Consider the following 18841-nt stretch of genomic DNA (forward strand, 5'->3'; position numbering starts at 1 on the left):
ACTTCTAGTTTAAAACATAAATAAATTTTTGAAAAAGGCTTAAAAAGGTGAAAAGACAGAGTACTGATCCAGCAAGGACTCTAAAATTTAAAAAATTTAGATGAAAGAAGGGATCCAGAAGCGACACCACCTACATGGGTCTTATCTGAGAGTTGAGATCAATTAAAATTGAGTTAAAAATGAATCCAGATTGCTTTCTAAGGAAAATATAAGATCCCGGGTGTTAACAAATGACAAATATCGATCTAAAACTCAGGTTTTGAAATTGATTTCGAAAGAAAAGATTTAAAACTTGAATATGAATTGAATATTTTAAAAAACAAGAGTGCTAGATCTCGAAAATGACATGCAATGACATGCAATGACATGCAATGCAATAAAATGACATAAAAAATGATGCAAAATGATATTAAATGAAATGCAAAAGGCAAACTCTGGATAAGAGATTTGAAGTCCCGGACTCTTGGCAGAGACAAAGAATTGAACATTTTTGTTCGAAGGCAAAAATTGATGATTGAAATTGAGCCAAAAATAGAGAGTAAATCTTGATTGTAGGATGAAATATTTGAATTTGATACATAATTCAAGATCTGAATAGCCCTGACTCAGATGTCGACCAGCTGGTTCTCTGAAAGCTTTTGAGAGTGGGCCCCAATGGCAAAGGAAAGGGTTTCTGAATGAAGATAGACAAATTGAGGTGTTTACACTCTTATTTTTGGAAGAAGAGAGATGATTCTAAAGAGCGGGAGATGCCCCCCTTATAGGCCCTACTGGCTTGCACTCCTTCGTTCTAGTGTTGACAATGTCATGTGCTAGAGATGCCACCTTAATTCCAGAAACTCCGTAGAAAGTTAACACTTGTCTTGAGTAGGACCCAGTCATGATCTGCCACCTAAGCTATCGTATCAACATGTGTGGCTCTCATGTTGACTACGCTGCCCACCTTAACCCTAGATTTGGGGCACCATCTAGATCTAGATTCCCTCTTAAGTATAGATCTCTATCTGGACTTGGATCAAGAATGATTACTGAATCGTAATCCGTACAAACCTGACCCACTTTAAAAATAAATTTACCAAATACAAATATGCAAACCCAAAGACCTACTACACCCACTCTATTGGAGCAAGAATTCAAAACATCAACCAACGAGGGGGGGGAGCTCCGCTTGTCTGGTAGGAGCAACTAGTGCATGTCATCTTATGTTGGGACGTTGTATGTTCAAAACCCAATGGTATAGTTGTATAACTATTAGGGGTCCGCCTAACCTCAACTTGCCTATAAAAAAAATCAAAACATCAAATCTAAATTAAAAAAACATCAAAGTAATTTGGGATCGATTCCGGACCATGACACAACCTTTCCTTCTTGGAAAGAGGGAGAAGGCTCTAAAGAGGTGGAGACGTCCCATCCTTTTCCTCTGATTTGGCGCTCTCTTGTGGGCCCCATCATGATGTTCTCCTTTGCTCTAGTGTGAACGTGTGTGCTCTAGTGTGAACTTGTGTTTGATGACATTTTTTTAAAGAAGTTATCTCGACAACCTTGTCACTTCCATGAGCTTCACTTAAACTTTGAAAACCCTCTTCCACATCTAAGGTGACATCTAGATCTTGGAGCAATGGATCTAACTAGTTCTCTAGATCTAAGACCATAACATATTCCAAATCATATTTTGGTTAGTTGTGCAAATGGGATTCGTTTATCATTTTGCATGAGATTCTAAATCACATTATGCAACCAAACATAATTTGTTTTTTCTTTTTTAACTCGGTCAGCTCGAGCTCGGCTTGATTCGGCTGGCCAAAGCACAAGGCTTATAAGTTATCAATCAGAGTCTTCCGTTGGAAGCTCATTCTCAGGGACATAATTACTTGTTCGAATATAGGGATGGCAGTGGACCGAGGCGGGGCACCCCCACCCCGTTTCAAAATTTTAACCTTCATCCCCACCTCCATCCTCGCATGAGGATGGATTTTAACCTCCATCCCCGTTTCATGTCCTCCATCCCCGTCCAAACGGGTGTGAGGAGGGGCGGGCCCCCGTTTTCCTTCAGTGTTTTCCTTCAGTCTATAGTTATTCCTTAAAGGATTAAGAACGGGGCGGGGCAGGGGAAGGCGGGGATTGAGACGGGGCGGGGCGGGGAAAAGTGTAAGTCCATCCCCGCACAGGGATAGATTTTAACCTCTATCCCCGTTTCATGCCCTTCATCCCCGGTCCAAACGGGGCGAGGCGGAGCGGAGCCCCGTTGTCCCCCGGTCCACTGCCATCCCTATTCCAATGTCTCTTTGTTTTTTCAGTCGGAAGGATAATTTGGTAATTATTGTAGCGTTAGGGCGCGTCGCGACTCGCCGTTGCTAATTGCTGTATAAACCCACGTTCCCCCTCTCGTCCACCTACTCAGAGCCCAACCAAAATTGAGGAGGAGAACGTGAGGGTTTTCTCTCTTCCTTTTCTCTTTGTGGAACCCTAAACCCTAGAAGAGGATTCTTGGGCGACCGCTCTCCCCCCTTTGCCTCTCTTCTTTCCTGTTTGGTGCCCTTTGGCTGGTCGTCTCGCCGCTCTATTCTCGATGGAGATGGAGTTCTGGGGTAATTTATTCGCGTCTCTTTCTCCCTTCTTCCCTGTCTCTGTTTTCTGATTTTGCTTTTCTGGTGCTATCGATGCTTAGTTATCAAGGGTTCGTTTTGATTTTCTCGTGGTTAGTGAATATGATCGCACATCCAAATGTGTATCGCTCGAAATTTTACTATATGTTCTTGTTTTTCGTTTTCTAGGGTTTTGAAGAAGAAATAAGGGCTTTTTAGCCTTTGGTGTTTGTGATAAAAAAACTCTTAATGAATATGATGTATCGAGTTTGTGAGGGAAATGAAAAAATTAAAAGACCATTATCAGCTGCGTATGTCAACTGACAGAACTTGTGATGGATTTTTTTTTCTTTTTGTATGTAGACTGACAGAAGCTTGTATGAGGCATCGGCTGTCACGTTTTCTTAGCGAAGAAAATGTATGTGATTTATATGTGATTTTCAAAGTGAGAAAAGCTTTAACTGTATGTTCTCTATTCAATCACGCAATGCATTGGACAAAGGATCTCTATGATGCTCCAAGTGTTATGGATGTTTCATTTGTACTCTTGTGAAACGATTTGCTTTTGTCTTCTCTATTCCGAAGTAGATGGTCTTGGGGTGTGTGTGTGTGCTTGCGTGCGAGCGTTCACACATGTGCCTGTGTGCATGAACTGGTCATGAACAGTTCTAATAGACCTCATTCTTCGGCAGAACAATTTTTATTTATCCCGTGGGAACAAGGGGGAGATACACAATGAACCATGATTCTGAATCAGAATGCCTGTGTGCATGAAATGGTCATGAGCAGTTCTAATAGACCTCATTCTTTGGCAGAAGTCTGTTTTTTATTTATCCTGCGGGAACAAGGGGGTGATACACAATGAACCATGATTCTGAATCAGAAGAGGTTTCAAGTAATGCAAATACATTCACCATATCAATAACCAAGCCTGATTTGGTGTATCTTTAGTAATTTTTTTATTGACACATATACTGTGTGTTAGTTTTTTGTTTCCTTCTTTGAATTTTTTTCCACTAAAATTATGAGAAACATAAAATTTGATCAATGTTGAAGACATGGATTTTGAGTCTTATGCGAGAGGAGGAATGAGCTACTGTATGTGTTGGTGGCAATCCAGTGATTTGTTCCAGTAACCTCCAATCTTCCTCTATGTGATGGATTACTGATAGATAGATTCCTCTTCTGGTTGCTAGAACTTGTTTGCCTACTCTTAAATTATATACATGATAAGAACTGCCTGTTTTCAGCAATAATTGAGGCTGCCTTCTAATGGTCGCTAACCTGCTGATATTTTAGCTCCCATTCTTATCAGTTTTCTGCATAGTTGATTTAGCTAGCAGCGAGCCAATCAGATGTCCTGTTTTTTTCATCTGCTAATTGTGTTTTTTTGGTTATGTTGCATAATGTGATCTGGATTTGTTATTTTTTTTGTTTCTTGTTGATATTTACACTGCTGCAATTAATTAATGTTTACATACTGGAAATACTTGCAGGAGATGGAGACCTGCTTCATTAGGTCTTCTTCTTTTTTTGGGCTTCTTCCATTTATTAATGTGTGTTTTGCGGATTTGTGAGTCCAATTTCTCTATGCCATTTTCCAATTGGTATGGATGTTCTCATTCAATTTTTCCTCGAACATGTGCCTAACCATTTCTTTGTTGGAGGCATCTTTATGTTGGAAAGTGCAAATAAGTGTAGGTCTTTCTGTTACCCTAATCAATCTTATGTACTTCCCGTTCAAAAGTTCTACAAGATATTGCACATTATTTATCTCCTAGAGCTGTTTTTTTGGCAACTGTTATCTAATTCTGAAAGCAAGCATGTTATTTCTGGAGCTGGGTTTCCAATGTTTGTTTTTATATATGCAAGTTCTATTATCTCAGTGCAGATCTCTGGTACACATACTTGGGATCTTTGCGTATTGCTGAACTGTTCTGCCCTTGATGAGAGCATACAACAAATAATAGTTGATTGTGGTTGTGCATCACATGGAGCTACAAGGGCAATACTGTTTTATGATGAAACTGATTGATACTCTTAGATGTGCATCTTATATGATTAATAATTGGTACACTTGAATGTTGGTTGTGTTAAGTTGTACATGTGTGTGTGTATATATATGTGTGTGTGTGTGTGTTATTTATATTGATGTAATAGGTAATACCCTCTAGGGGTATTTTTGTCTTTTTGTAATAGATGCTATCCACTAGGGACAGTTTTGTTTTTTTATTTATTTTATTTTATTTTTATTTTCACCTTTATTGCATTCTAGGGGCGTTATGGTCATTGGGACCATAGAGTCGTTGGGAGCTCCAATGGTCACATTTATGACCGTTGGGAGCTGCTAATGACTCCTATGGGATCTCCCAATGGCTTTATGCCTTGGGTCCTTTTGTATATAATGGCACTACTTGTGCCTATTTTTCTTCTCTTAAGCATTTATGCTCAATAAAGATAAATATTTTTATATTTTGTGTTCAGTGTTGTTAAAAATGTGCCTCAAGGCGCAAAAAGCGTGCCTCGCCTCGAGGAGAGGGTCTTTTTGCCTTGAGGCGCACTTAAAAAGCGCAAAACCATAAAAGCGTATGCCTCATGCGCCTTAAGGCGTACGCCTTGAGGCAAGGCGCGCCTCACCGTGAGGCGCGCATTAAAAAATCGGATGGGCCCAGACTTGAGTCGGACCCGGACCCGAGTCGGACCCGGACCCGAGTCGGACCCGGACCCGAGTCGGACCCGGACCCGTATTATCGAAGGTTCGAGAGAACCTGTGTCTTTAAAAAAGACACATATGCCTCGGGCGTGGGGCTAAAGCCCTCGCCCCTTCTCTCTCCACTCTGTCCCCTCTTGTCCCCCGCGATTGTTGTCGCCGGCCACCACCCGCCGTCGGTCATCGCCTCTTCCACCTTCTTCTTTCCTCTACTGAGAAGGCGTCGGCGACCCGCCAGCCACCACCGTTTTCTTTTCTCTGTTGCGAGGGCGCCAGCGACTCACTGCCGTCCGTTTCGGCGACCTCTGCCACCGTTCCTCTGCGTTTTCCGGTGACGTCGGAGTTGCTGCTGCCAGGTAAACCCTCTTCTTTACTTCTCCGTGAGAGGTCAATCGACAGGGGGCAGAGCCTTTTGTTGTCGTCGCCTCTCATCGGCAGGGGGTTACCCCCTGCCTTTCTTTTGGGGTCGACCGACAAGGGGCGGTGCCCCCTGTTGTCGCCTCTCGTGGGCAGGGGGTTCCCCCCCTCTGCTTTTCTCTCTTGGTTGACCGACAAAAGGGCGGAGCCCCTGTCGTCGCCTTTCGTCGGCAGGGGGTTCCCCCCTGCCTCTCATGGGTGGGGTCCCCCCCCCTTGTTTTTCTTTCTTGGTCGACTGACAGGGGGGCAAAGCCCCTTGTCTTTTTCTTTTTTGGTAGGGGGCTCCTCACCTTGTCGTCAAGCAGGGGGCTCTGCACCCCCTGTCCTTGCTTTGCCGGCAGGGGGCTCCACCCCCCCTGCCATTTGCCTTGTCAACAGGGGGCTCTGCTCCCCTTGTCCTTTTTGCTCTGTCGACAGGCAAGGGGACTCCCCCTGCCTCTTTCTTTGGGTCGATCGGCAGGGGGGCGGAGCCCCTTGTCGTCCCCTCTCATCAGCAGGGGGCTCCACCCCCTATCGCTTTCTTTTTCGGCAGGGGGCTTTGACCCCTGTCACCTTCTGTTCGACAGGGAAGGGGGCTCCACCCCCTGTACTTGTGAGATCTTGTGATTTTGTTTGTGAGCATTGTGCTTGTATTCCTGTGAGCGCTTTATGATTCAATGAGGATATTTGTACTTGGGACCACTTCATTATGATTTGATGTATGGGTCATCTCTGCTTACTGTATCAATATTGTTCTTTTGGTGAGCTTAAAACATTTAAAAAGTTACTCGTGTAATCTTACTAGTAGGTTGTTATTTACTCTTTTTTGAGATCCTGCGCCTGGATCTGTCTTGCTTCCACTCTTGATTTCATTTACTATAGTCAGATGCTCCATAATATATTGGCTATTCTTGCTTCATAGTGATCATAAGTTCAAGTAATTGATTGTACATGACCAAACATTTGACCTGAACAAAAAGTGCTGCTACTTGAAGTATTCAAATTTATGATACAGATTGTAGAAGGATGTTAGATATTCTACATACTTTCTAGTGGTTGTTGGGTCTGCTTGCTCGAAGCTTTCAAATACGGATACCCACTTGTTTGCACCTGCTTCCATGGTTTTTCTTCCATTGCTTGTTTCTTGACGAAGAAATGGATTATTTATGCTGCTCTAGGCATTGGAACTGCTCATATTTTATTTCTTAGATACTTACATAGATCAAGTTGTTGCATTAATGTTACTTTTACATGTTAATCTCATATTTTTTCCGTATTTATTTGAGGTTTTTTTATTTCGTGTTGGTTGGTGCTTCATCAATAAACCATTTCTTATTTATTTATAATTTTAGATAATTTTTATAGTTTTTTTAAGTTTAATTTTTTTTTGAGGCTTACGCTTTGCGCCTCAAGGCTTACGCCTCGCCTCAGATTTTGGTGGAGCGCCTCGCTACGCCTCAATGCTTTTCACAACACTGTTTGTGTTTTTATATTTATTTCCTTAATGTCTTATATGCACTTAGTGCTTGTGTTATTGCCCCATGTTGGCTATTGTTTTGTCCTATAGTGGATTTGTACTTGTGCACATTCTGATTGTGATCTTGTAAGTCTTTAGTGACTTTGGTTTGTGCTTATGCACTTTTGTGATCGTGCTCTTGTAAAGCCCTTAATGGCATTGTTTTTGTATTTTCTGCTATTTCACTACATGGTATCGGAGCCAAGAATTTCTTCTTGACATTTTGCCTCTTTTGGGTCTTGGGATTTTTTGGTTCGAGTTTGTGCTTCGTGAATGATTCCTGATCGTTGTGTTGTTTGGATTCAAGGGAAAACTAGACCCGGTATGTATCTCATATCTTTAAATATTTCTTGTGTTATCCTTTTTATGCATTATGCATGAGAAAACACTTATTTTCTTTAATCTTTAAATATATATATATATATATATATGTTTGCCTTTGTTTTATTAAAATAAAAACAAAAAACTTTGAATGTTTTTTATTATTGTTGGACTTGTTCATATAAGGTTTATTTGTTTAATCTTGTGAAATTCGATGTGTGTTTTTTGAAATAATGTTTAAATTCTATTTTTTCAAAAAACTTGCTTTATTTAATATATATATATATATATATATGTATATAATTTTGTATGTTTGAGCATTTGTTGGCTTTTGTTCTATTATTGAACTTTGTTTTGTTCTTTCTTGAAAAATTGTCATATTTTAAAATGATTTGAGAAATTTTAAAATAATGGTGTTGTGTGTATTTCATAAGTATGATCTTATGAAGTTTTGCTTAAACTTGTGTTTAATCTTTCTCTTTACTCAGTGTATTAAGAGTAGCATATGAAATGTTACAAATTATGATCTAGCTTATAAAAAGAAAAAATAATAATTTTTATATTGATTTTTTATCCTTATGCACTTATGATTGCCTTACATGATGAATAAGATTGTTTATTCGTGTATAAGGTATTGAGCATAATTTCTCATGGGAAGTCATTCACTTTAATAAATGCCTTTTATGGTCATTTTGTGGGACAATAATTATGATATTGGGTGTTTCTCTTGTTGGTCCTTTTTGTGGTCCTTATGATTATGCTATTTTCTTAGTCTGATGACTCTTTAATGAACATTATCTTACATGTTTTGCATGAGATTTAAATATTATGTTTATGTTGCACACTTTTCCCTTAGTGGGTGTTATAAGTGTTTCCCTCATGATTCACTTTATTACTTGTCCATTATTGATAAACATGCTTGTCCACTTAGATCTTTGGTGTACATGTGTGTTCTTGATTAAAAACTCATGATTTCATTGGATACTTGTTATTTATAAAACATAATTTTTTATATTGTGCCCTTAGTGCCTTAAATCTATCACTTGCATGTATGCTTAAATTTCTTCCTATGCATGTCTTTTATATACGATACGTGACTTTAAGTTATTTAGATTATTGCATATAAATGAGTTCTTTTAACTTTTTTGTAAGTATCCATGATTAGTTGTACTTGTGTATGCACTTGGTTTTTTATATGGTTTGAGAATCTCTGTATATGTTTTGGTCTTCTTTAATGTTATGACATTGATTATTTCATAGTAGACTTTAATCTAGATTGAACTATCTCTCTATATAGCTTGCTTGTGTTAACAATGCTTATTATTGCATCAATTGACATCTTGTTGTGCATATGATTGCACTATATTCAGTCTAAGTTTTCTATATACCGTTATTGGATTTGATTTGAAACTTTATTTTTTTGAAATCGATTCTTATATTTGAACTCATTGATTTGGAAAATGATTTTTGTGAGTATTTATTGCCTTATGGAATTTGTTGTGTCCATCACATAATGTTATATGATGCATCATTTCTCTTGACTTTGATATTGTTGAACCAGAGTTTGTTTGTGGGGGTGAGTTGTGTATACCTTGGTTATGTCAGTGTAGATTGTCAACTTATAGTTTGGCTCTAACCGACAGTTGTTTGATCTATGGTTTTATGAGTGTGTTGTATCACTTATTTGTTTATTTGGCCATTATTATATTGGATGTTCATAATTATGTTTATCTGTGATGGCTATCTTTTTTTTGAAACCTTGTGTTTCGAAAGATTGTACAAATTGATGGCATTAGTTTGTTTTCATTACAAGTTTTCTTGCGTCGAATGTTTTCTCTTATTATGCCTCCTATCTCAGTGTCATTATATGTAGACAAGAGATGTTTGTTCACACATTTATGTATGTTTTTAGCCCATTGTTGGAATTGTGATTATACTCTTGATCTAGTCACTGATACACTTGATTATTTAATGTTATTATATATAGACAAGAGATGTTTGTTCACACATTCATGTGCGTTTAGCCTATTGTTGACATTATGATTATACTCTTGATCTAGCCACTGATACACTTGATTTTTTAGTGTCATTATATGTAGACAAAAGATGTTCATTCACACCTTCGTATGTGATTTTAGCTCATCGTTGGTATTGTGATTATGCTCTGGTTTTGGTCGCTGATACACTTGTTTTGAACAGAGTTACCGGAAGCGCCTAGGCAAAAGGGGAAGCGCGTTTCCCCGAAGCGCGCTTCGGAAGCGCGAAACGTCGCGCTTCCGAAGCGTGAGGGGAAGCGTCCCCCTTTTTTGGGAAGCGCGCTTCCCTTTTATGGGAAGCGCGCTTCCCTTTTATGGGAAGCGCGTCCCCCTTTTATGGGAAACGCGCTTCCCATAAATGGGAAGCGCGCTTCCCCCACGCTTCCCCCACGTTTCCCCCACGCTTCCCCCTCGCTTCCCCCTCGCTTCCCCATTTTTTTCATTTTTTTTTCGCTTCCCCTCGCTTCCGGTTCGCTTCCTAGGTCGCTTCCGGTTCGCTTCCTAGGTCGTTTCCGAGACGGTTCGGAATTTTCTTCTAAGTGGTCCCACGCTTCCCCGCTTCCTAAATTTTTTAAAGTGCCTCGCTTCCCGCTCCCGCTTCCCGTATCGCTTCCCGCTCCCGCTTCCTCGACTGGTAACTCTGGTTTTGAATGTCATTATTTGTAGACAAGAGATGTTTTTACACACTTTCGTGTGTCTTTAACCCTTTATAGGCATGGTGATTATGCTCTTGTTCTAGTCGCATGTACACTTGATTTATTAGGTTTGGAGGCCTAGTGATTGCTTGTGGTGGTCAAATTATTGTTGAAATTTGCAAAATATCACTTCTTGATATTTGTGAGAATTTAAATCTCTTCGTATTAGTGTTGATGTGCAAATATCATTCTCTTTGTTATTGTGAGATTTTTTTAAAAATCTCTCCTTGAAACTTCTAAACTTTTACTACTTATTTTTCCTTATAGAAGATGTTTATGGATAAAAGTTTCAGGCATTTTTTGTATAATTGTGATGTTTAATAATTTTTTTTTATATTGTGAGACTTCTTGTGTGTGCCCTTTTTTGGGTGTTGAGAGTGTGTTCCTTACGAAAACACTTATGTGTTGTCCTCTTGATATTGGTGGACACTTTTGTTTATAATTGAAGGCTATTTGATTCTTTACCTTAAAATCATGCATTTATGTGTATGTTATTAAAAATAGTTATTTTTATTGTCGTTGTATGTGCATTAAATATGCGTTAATTACATGTTAGATATATGTGTTTTATATTGATTATCTTGTTCACATTGTTGTATGCATGAACTCAATTAGCTCATCTTTTCTTGAGATCTCCTTTTGACTTGTTATATTTTATATGCATGTTATTTGAAATGCTTAGGATATTACTTATGCGTAATTGTCTATCTCTTCTTGATGATTCACATGGCCTTTAATGATCAAATTTTTATATGAACAATGTTATGTTTTTCTTAAATTGATTTTGAGATTATGGTCTTATTTCATAAAATTTGATCCGTGAGGAATACTCCTTATCTTTCTTAATGGTTATCTAACATTTCTAAAAATTATTCATACTTTGTTTGAAAATTTTATTCTTGTTTTTAAAATATTTTGGTTTTAAAATTTTTATAACTATTCGGCTAGGATATGTTCCTTGTGTAGTTGGAACCTTTTGGTTTGTTCTCTCTACAGGCTCTTAAAGATGCGATGGATTGAGAAAGGATATCTTTGATGCATCATGTTATAAAATGGAGATAGCTGATGAAGGCGTTTGGGGATGATCGTCAATAAATACATTTGAAGACTTGTATTTGCAAAATTCTCTACATGATAAAGACGGAGATTTTCCTTAAAGTCACTTAATCCTTCCCATTAAATCTTTGTTGTATTTTCAAACTTTCGGTATATCACAGTGTAAGTTTGAGAGGGAGTGCTAAGTTGTATATATATATATATATATATATATATAATAGGTAATACCTTTTAAGGGTATTTTTGTCTTTTTGTAATAGATGCTATCCACTAATGACAAATTTGTTATTTATTTTATTTTATTTTTATTTTTTTATTGCATTGTAGGGGCTTTATGATCATTGGAACCATAGTCGTTGGGAGCCCCAACAGTCACATTTATGACCGTTGGGAGCTCCCAATGACTCCTATGAGAGCTTCCAATGGCTTTATGCCTTGGGTCCTTTTGTATATAATGGCACTACTTGTGCCCATTTTTTCAGTGCTTCTCTTGAGCATTTATGCTCAATAATGATAATATTTTTATATTTTGTGTTTTTTTATTTAGTTCCTTAATGTCTTATATATCCTTATTGCTTGTGTTGTTGCTCCTTGGCTATTGTTTTGTCCTATAGTGGACTTGTGTTTGTGCACATTGTGATTGTGATCTTCTAAGCCCTTAGTGGCATTGGTTTGTGCTTATGTACTTTTGTGATTGTAATCTTGTAAAGTCCTTAGTTGCATTGTTTTTTTATTTTCCATTATTTCATTACTGCATGAGGATAGGATTTCATCTACTTATAGAAGCTCCACCAGCTGCATGTTTGCAATTTTGGATAGTTTCATATATTTAATGTTTATACATTTGATTTGGAGTGGATCATGATACTTTTTCGTTCAGGTATTGAGGTCAAGTCTAGTGAGCCAGTGAAATGTGACCCTGGGGAGCATAATTATGTGCATCTCTCTCAGGTAAAAAAATCCTGCACTGCTTGTTTTACTTCTGCTTATCTGGTTATTTTGGTTTTCATAGTTATATATCTTAATGATCTCTAATAATCTAGGTGGCTCTTGGGGAGATTAAAAAGGACAAGCCGAATGAGTCAGTACCAATTTGTGTGAAGATTGACAATAAGAAGCTTGTAATAGGAACCCTGTCTACGGAAAAATGTACCCAGATATCTCTTGACTTGGTATTCGAGAAAGAATTTGAACTATCTCACAGCTGGAAAAATGGAAGTGTTTACTTTTGTGGTTACAAGTCAACTGCAGAGGAAGGAGATGATGAGGATTCAGGTAGTTTGTTTATTGATATAAACTCATAGTTTTTTCCATTTCTTATTGTTGATTTGTTAAACCATAAACTTGTTTAATTGTTTTCTTTATTTACATGGGCACATCACTTGTCTTATCAGAATATTTTTCTGGTAGTTTATCTGTTTTTCTCAGCTCCGACAATATCATGTCTTCCTGGAATTCTTCCCCTTGTAATTGGTGTGTTATGTATTTCTGTGTTTTTCAGATTCAGGTTCAGAGGAGATGATTCCACTTGTGAAAAATGAAAATGGTGAGAACTTTTCCATGATTTACTAACTGGAGTTCCATGACATACCAGTTTTTTTTTCAAATGCTTAATTGGTTGATCCCTTGCTCTTTCTAGGGAAACCTTTAGTCAAAGCTGAGCAGCCTAAACCTGCCACTGACAAAGTCAAGGCTGGCAAACCTGTTGCAGGATTGACAAAACCCAAGCCAGAAGGTGGACCTAATGCAGAAGACAATGATGAAGATGATGACGAGGACAGTGATGAAGAAGATGATGATGATACGGATGAAGATGATGATGATGAGGTATTCTAGTAGTAAACAGTTGGAAATAATTTGGAAACGCTTTCCATTGCGAGAGTAGCTTGACAATGTTTTTGTCACTTTCCATGGAGGGAACCTGGCATGAAATATGGATATTTTTTATTTGGAAACAGCAACTATTTTCATTGCTGATGGGAGAATAACTTGTTCATTAAGCTTCTGTTTTTAAAATAATCATGACAAAATCATGTATATCTGCATGGGCACAAATAACATTTCAGACACATGAACACTTATCCCTGTTTTTGTTGCTTATTTTGCTCAGTTGTTTCACATTTTTATAATTTATGTGGTCAACTTCTTTTGCAATTTGCAGTAAAAAAATCTTTTTTCTTACTTTTTTAGTTTGAGGAGCTTATAAACATGCATTATGTCTCTACATGTTTTGATATTTGATTGCTTTTTCTGAGGGTTTCATGGTTCGGTTCTACTTGTTCTCGACTAAGAACTCAGCTATGTCAACCTAGTGACAGTTGTGTTTTGCTAATTTTTATTTCATATATTAATTTATTAAATAATATCTCTAATTTACAAATTAAGAAAGACTCTTGTAATGGCAGAAATATCTATTACATCAAAATATTCACATATAAGTAATACTTTGGTAAAATTTAGCGGTGTAACTAATTTCTGACATGTATGAATTACAGAAAGTAGATTCATCAGATTGTGAGTCACCAAACTATTATGTCGAGCAACACAATCAACTAAATGCTGTGTTTTATAACCTGTTCAATTCAACAATCAACTGCCATAAAGAGGATGTGGTTAACACGTAATATTGATAAAGTGATTAAGATTTTCAAAGTAGAAATTTGAAACAAAATTGCAAATGATAGTAATTAGAGTAGCTAAAAAGTTTCATTTGAATGAAAATTAACATGAGAATGAGTTTGTTAATAAAATTTAACACTCCATTTCTGCTTTCCAATTCTTATATGTGATGTTAATTGCATATATAATTAAGACCTAAAAAATCTAAAATATGAAGGCAAATAGTGGGTCAACCAATTGGGCTTACCCACTAGAAGGGATTCACATACAGGAAACAGTGCTGTGGTGATGATGCTATGGTGTCCCCACATGAGCATATTGATGCCTTTGGCTATGTTGAGTTCTGTTTTTTTGTTTTTGTTTTTAATGTTTCAGGAGATGCTTGGCAGTGACGAGAGTGATGAGGATAAGAATGCGAGTGACAGTTCTGATGAAGAAACACCCGAGAAGGTGGATGGCTACTGTCATATACCTTTTATTTGTCACGGACATCTGCAACTTGCCATAGTTTAGAGACTTCTTGTTCTTTCATTCCTAGTCTGCTTAACGTCTTTTTTATTTGAAGGCTGACAATGACAAAAAGAGACCACAAGAATCTGCAACTAAGACTCCTAGATCGGAAAAGAAGGCAAAAGTTGTGACTCCAGATGGTGGGAAAACAGGTAATGTGAACTGTTAAATAATTGTAAGTGGTGATCTCTTGTGGGGCATTTTTTTATGTTGCGCGTTCTTATAAAATGTGATTTAGGCTCTGTTTGGAAACTGCCTCTTGGGGATGAAAAAGTGGATTCCATAATGATCATGGATTTAACAAATCCTTAGAGTCAGTTTGGGGGCACTCTTCAGAATTCATTAAGGATTCTCCACTTCCATGGTAATGATATTTGGGATGCAGTTTTTACCCTCATAAATGAACTGAGGTCACCGGTGCGACCATAGGAAGTGTTACTGATGTAGCATTCCGTGATTACCACCTCACCATGGTGGTAGCTGAAATGAGGAATTGAAACTGGCAAAGGTTGCCACTTCCTACTTTTCCCCTTTTTCCTGGCTTTCAAACAGTTTTGTAAGTGGGGATTCCACACTTTCCAACCAGAGCTAAGGATGGTGATGGACTGCTTACCCAAAGCTATTTCTTTGCTCTTGGTCCAAATCAGCCTGGTAAAATTTTTACAAATTCGAGGCACTGTTCTAAAGACATAAATTTGCGACATTTTATCTTCTCAAATTAATTTATATGAAACTTAGTTGTGGTTAATGATTGGAACTTAGGTGCGTCACTTGTCACTGACACATCCACCATCACTGCATCCATTGCTTCTTTTCCTTCTGGCACAACACCCCTTAAGTTGATTGTGGATTTAAGGTCTATCATGGGTCTAGTCGAGTTAATTTAACGAATTAGTTTTGACCCTAGTTGCATTCCAGCAGGATAAATTATTTATATATTTGCATCAAATCACTTTTTAATGTGCAGGCGGTGGCCGTGTCTCAATACCCTACCCGTCCAAACCATCTGGGAAGACAGCTACTGATAAGCCAAAGCTGCAGACGCCGAATTCTCAACCCAAGAAATCTGGCCAAGTGATGTGCAAAGCCTGTAGCAAGTAGGATTAGCATAATAACCTGATCAATTCAGTGTTATTTTGCATTTATCTTTCTAAATGTAGTGACTATTCCATGTCTTCCAGAACGTTTGGCACGGCACAAGCCCTGGAGAGCCATACCAAAGCCAAGCACACTGCAGCAGCAAAATGAACATGAGGATTCCTGCCAAGTTTTGTAGGCCCGTGGTTTACGGAAGGCTAAAAATGCAAACTGAATTTCCAGTTTTGTAATGGATTTAAGAGTTTTAGGCATTTGGCTTGATATTAGTTTACGAAGTTTTGGATCTCTATTCCTCGTTAAGAGGGCCCGAATGTTTCGTTGGACTGCTCTCTTGGCTTTTTTTGTTTCGTAAATAGTGTTATATGATGGATTTAGTCCTGAACTTGTTGCCTCTTTCTACGCAACAAAGCTTTTCAATTTTTTTTTTTTTTTTACCAACGGGGGCTCGGCTTGTCTGGCAGGAGCTGTTAGTGCACGGCACCTTGTGTTGGGATTTTGCAAGTTCGAACCCTATGGTATGGTTGTATAACTGGTAGGGGTCTGCCTAACCCCAGCTTTCTCTGTCTAAAAACAAATATCATTTCAATTTTTTTTGTTGGACAATCCAAGAGAAAAACACCTTATCACTGAGTGCACATTGGCTGATCTATGGTTAGTAAAACCTTTGAGGTCCTTCCTGCCCATGGGAGAGTATATACCCAGCTTCTACCTTGGGCGAAGGGCTGCCACTCAGCGGGTTTCAAAATTTGTGGCGTTTTGTCAACTTGGTGGCATTCATAAGTCCAGGTGAGGGAGCCCTTGTGTACAAAAAAAGCTTTTCGATTGGTACAGTTGTGGGCAAACTTGTCTGCCTTAGCCATCTATGTATTTCCTCTTAGAATTAGAAGAAACATTTTTGCGACCTGCTTGTTATTGGTACCGTTGTAAGCTGGGGTTTGGGTTGTCATCATTTATGGCATCACTGTAAACCCGAGTCAACAGTTGTTACAGGTGGGTGGAGTATATCATCAAGCTGCTCAACTTATCATCAATCCATCACTGATTGATGGATTCTACGCCTTCTAGATAGATCCCACATTTTTTTTTCAGAGACGTTGATGCCCTGGATGAACGGCATCTAAGGTTTTAAAAATGAACTGCATGGATGAACCGGTTACAGTAACCGGTTACTGTCACCTTAGATGCCCTATAAATCAATGTTGGGCTTTTTTATTTTATTTTTAAATTTCGACCATACAGATGTGATCTATCTACTTGATTTTAGAGGATCAGCTATTGAAGCATTTGATTCCAACACATTGGTTGGCTTTTATAAAGTTCGAAAAATCAACAGTCTAAAATATTTATAAAATTTTTAGGCACCAAACATCATTTTTTTCATTGAAAACATATGATCCAGGTGTGAATTCTTAGTAAATCGACCATGCCCAACACATTTATAGGGCCAGAACTGCATAAAAAGTGAGAAACCGGAAAAACCAATTTAGCAACAAATTGATTTAGCACAAACCCATTTTCATATATATATATATATATATATATATATATATATAGAGAGAGAGAGAGAGAGAGAGAGAGAGCACATGATACGTGCTAAATGTCTTCTCTTTCGATGTTTTTTCACATTTTTGACCTTATAAATATATTGCATGGTCGATTTACGAGGAATCCATACCTGGATCATGTGTTTTCAATGAAAAAAAATGATATTTAAAGCCTCAAAATTTTACAAAGATTTTGGACCGTTGATTTTTTAACCTTATAAAAGCTCACACATGTGTTGGAATCTAATGCTTCAAGAGCTGATTCCTATAAAATCAAGTACATAAATAATATTTGTACAGTCAAAATTTATAAAATAAAATTAAAAAATTGAAAAATCTATTTAGCACCTAACGTGATTGGTAGTTGCTCACATGTTAGGTACTAAATCAGTTTTTCAATCTTTTTTCAATTTATTTATAAATTTTGACCCTAAGGATGTGATATATGTACTTGATTTTATAGGGATCAGCTCTTAGAGCGTTCAATTTCAACACATGGGTGAGTTTTTATAAGGTTCAAAAATGAACTGTTCAAAATCTTTGAAAAATTTTTATGCTCCAAATATCATTTTTTTCATAAAAAAACACATGATCCAAGTGTGGATTGCCCAAAACATATTTATAGGGTGGGAACTGCAAATACAATACCAACAGTAAAACTCATTTAGCACCTAACCTATGACTAGCTACACCAATATATATATATATATATATATATATATATAGAGAGAGAGAGAGAGAGAGAGAGAGAGGTAGCAGCTTAAACCATAACGCACTTTCTCTGGCCGTTCGATGAAATCGGACGGTCAGCATTGTCCGTATATAAACAGATAGAGAGACAGCCCGGCTGCTCGGCTCCTTCCTCTCTGCTTCCCAAGCCCTCCCTCTCCACCGCCAGAGGAAGATCAACCGCCGTTTGAGCTCCCTCTACTCGTGCTGGAAACCACCTTCCCTCTCCCTCTCTCACGTTGCTACGTCGCTCGCTGGAGATCCCTTACCCACATACGATCGTCGGAGGGAGATCGACCGCTGCTGACCACCATTTGAGCTCCTTCTCCCATTCGTGCCCAGAGATCCCCTGCCTGTCCCTCTCGTCAGTGTCCACACCGGGGTTCCCACTCCCCTTTGATCGGACGGTTCGATGCCCCCTTTCCGTCGCTCACGCTGCCCTTGCCGAAGTAGGTCTCCATCCTCTGTGTGTGTGTGTGTGTGGCCAGAATAGATCCTGAGAATGGCCCTTTTCTGGTGGGGGTCCCTTAGTGTGTATAACCATTCGGAAAAGGGCCAGGGGGGCAGATTTCTCAGTGCCCACGTAGTCCTTTTATGGTCGACTCTTTTAATGTCTCTAGTCGGCTAGAAAAGTGTCTGTGACTGACCCATTTCTGGCCGGCCATAGACCAGCAGACATCGACCTATATCAACATCAGGTCTTCATGACAATTTGGAGAATTCAAAATCTAAGTCTTATCGTCTCTTTTGTACTTCCTTTTTCCCTGATTCTTCCTTAGCCTTCTTTTCCCCAAGTACATTGAACGTCCTCTGTATGCTTTTCTCGTTGTTCTCATTGTGTACTATTTGGAAAGCACCGTTCATGAAAGGGCAGTCTTGATAGGATTCTTTTAAGTCCTTAGGGTTCTTGACACAAATTTAATGTTCTTTTGTTGTTGCTATTAATAAGAGAAATTAATGTTCTTTTTGCTGTTGCTATTAATAAGAGAAACTGATGGGTTTTTTTTCAGTTTATTTCGAACATTC

The 18841-nt window shown here is 38.2% G+C and overlaps 1 protein-coding gene across 3 annotated transcripts; it reads left to right on the plus strand.

The window, feature by feature from the left end:
• The first annotated feature begins 2401 nt into the window (after window positions 1-2401).
• Window positions 2402-15959, plus strand: LOC149847050 (histone deacetylase HDT1-like). 3 transcript variants are annotated; one of them, XM_089998274.1, is made up of 10 exons: window positions 2402-2588; window positions 4082-4282; window positions 12196-12266; window positions 12359-12590; window positions 12817-12861; window positions 12955-13142; window positions 14313-14384; window positions 14500-14596; window positions 15412-15541; window positions 15626-15959. In XM_089998274.1, the coding sequence occupies exons 2-10, from the start codon at window positions 4195-4197 to the stop codon at window positions 15690-15692; spliced, it is 990 nt and encodes a 329-aa protein (XP_089854400.1). In that variant the 5' UTR covers window positions 2402-2588; window positions 4082-4194; the 3' UTR covers window positions 15693-15959. The 3 variants fall into 3 exon arrangements, with proteins under 3 accessions (XP_089854400.1, XP_089854402.1, XP_089854401.1); XM_089998276.1 differs by having other exon boundaries at window positions 13027-13142; XM_089998275.1 differs by lacking the exon at window positions 4082-4282.
• The last annotated feature ends 2882 nt before the right edge of the window (window positions 15960-18841 follow it).

Source organism: Nuphar pumila, chromosome 2 (genome assembly GCF_984573655.1).
Source record: "Nuphar pumila chromosome 2, dmNupPumi1.hap1.1, whole genome shotgun sequence".
Taxonomy (NCBI): Eukaryota; Viridiplantae; Streptophyta; class Magnoliopsida; order Nymphaeales; family Nymphaeaceae; genus Nuphar; species Nuphar pumila.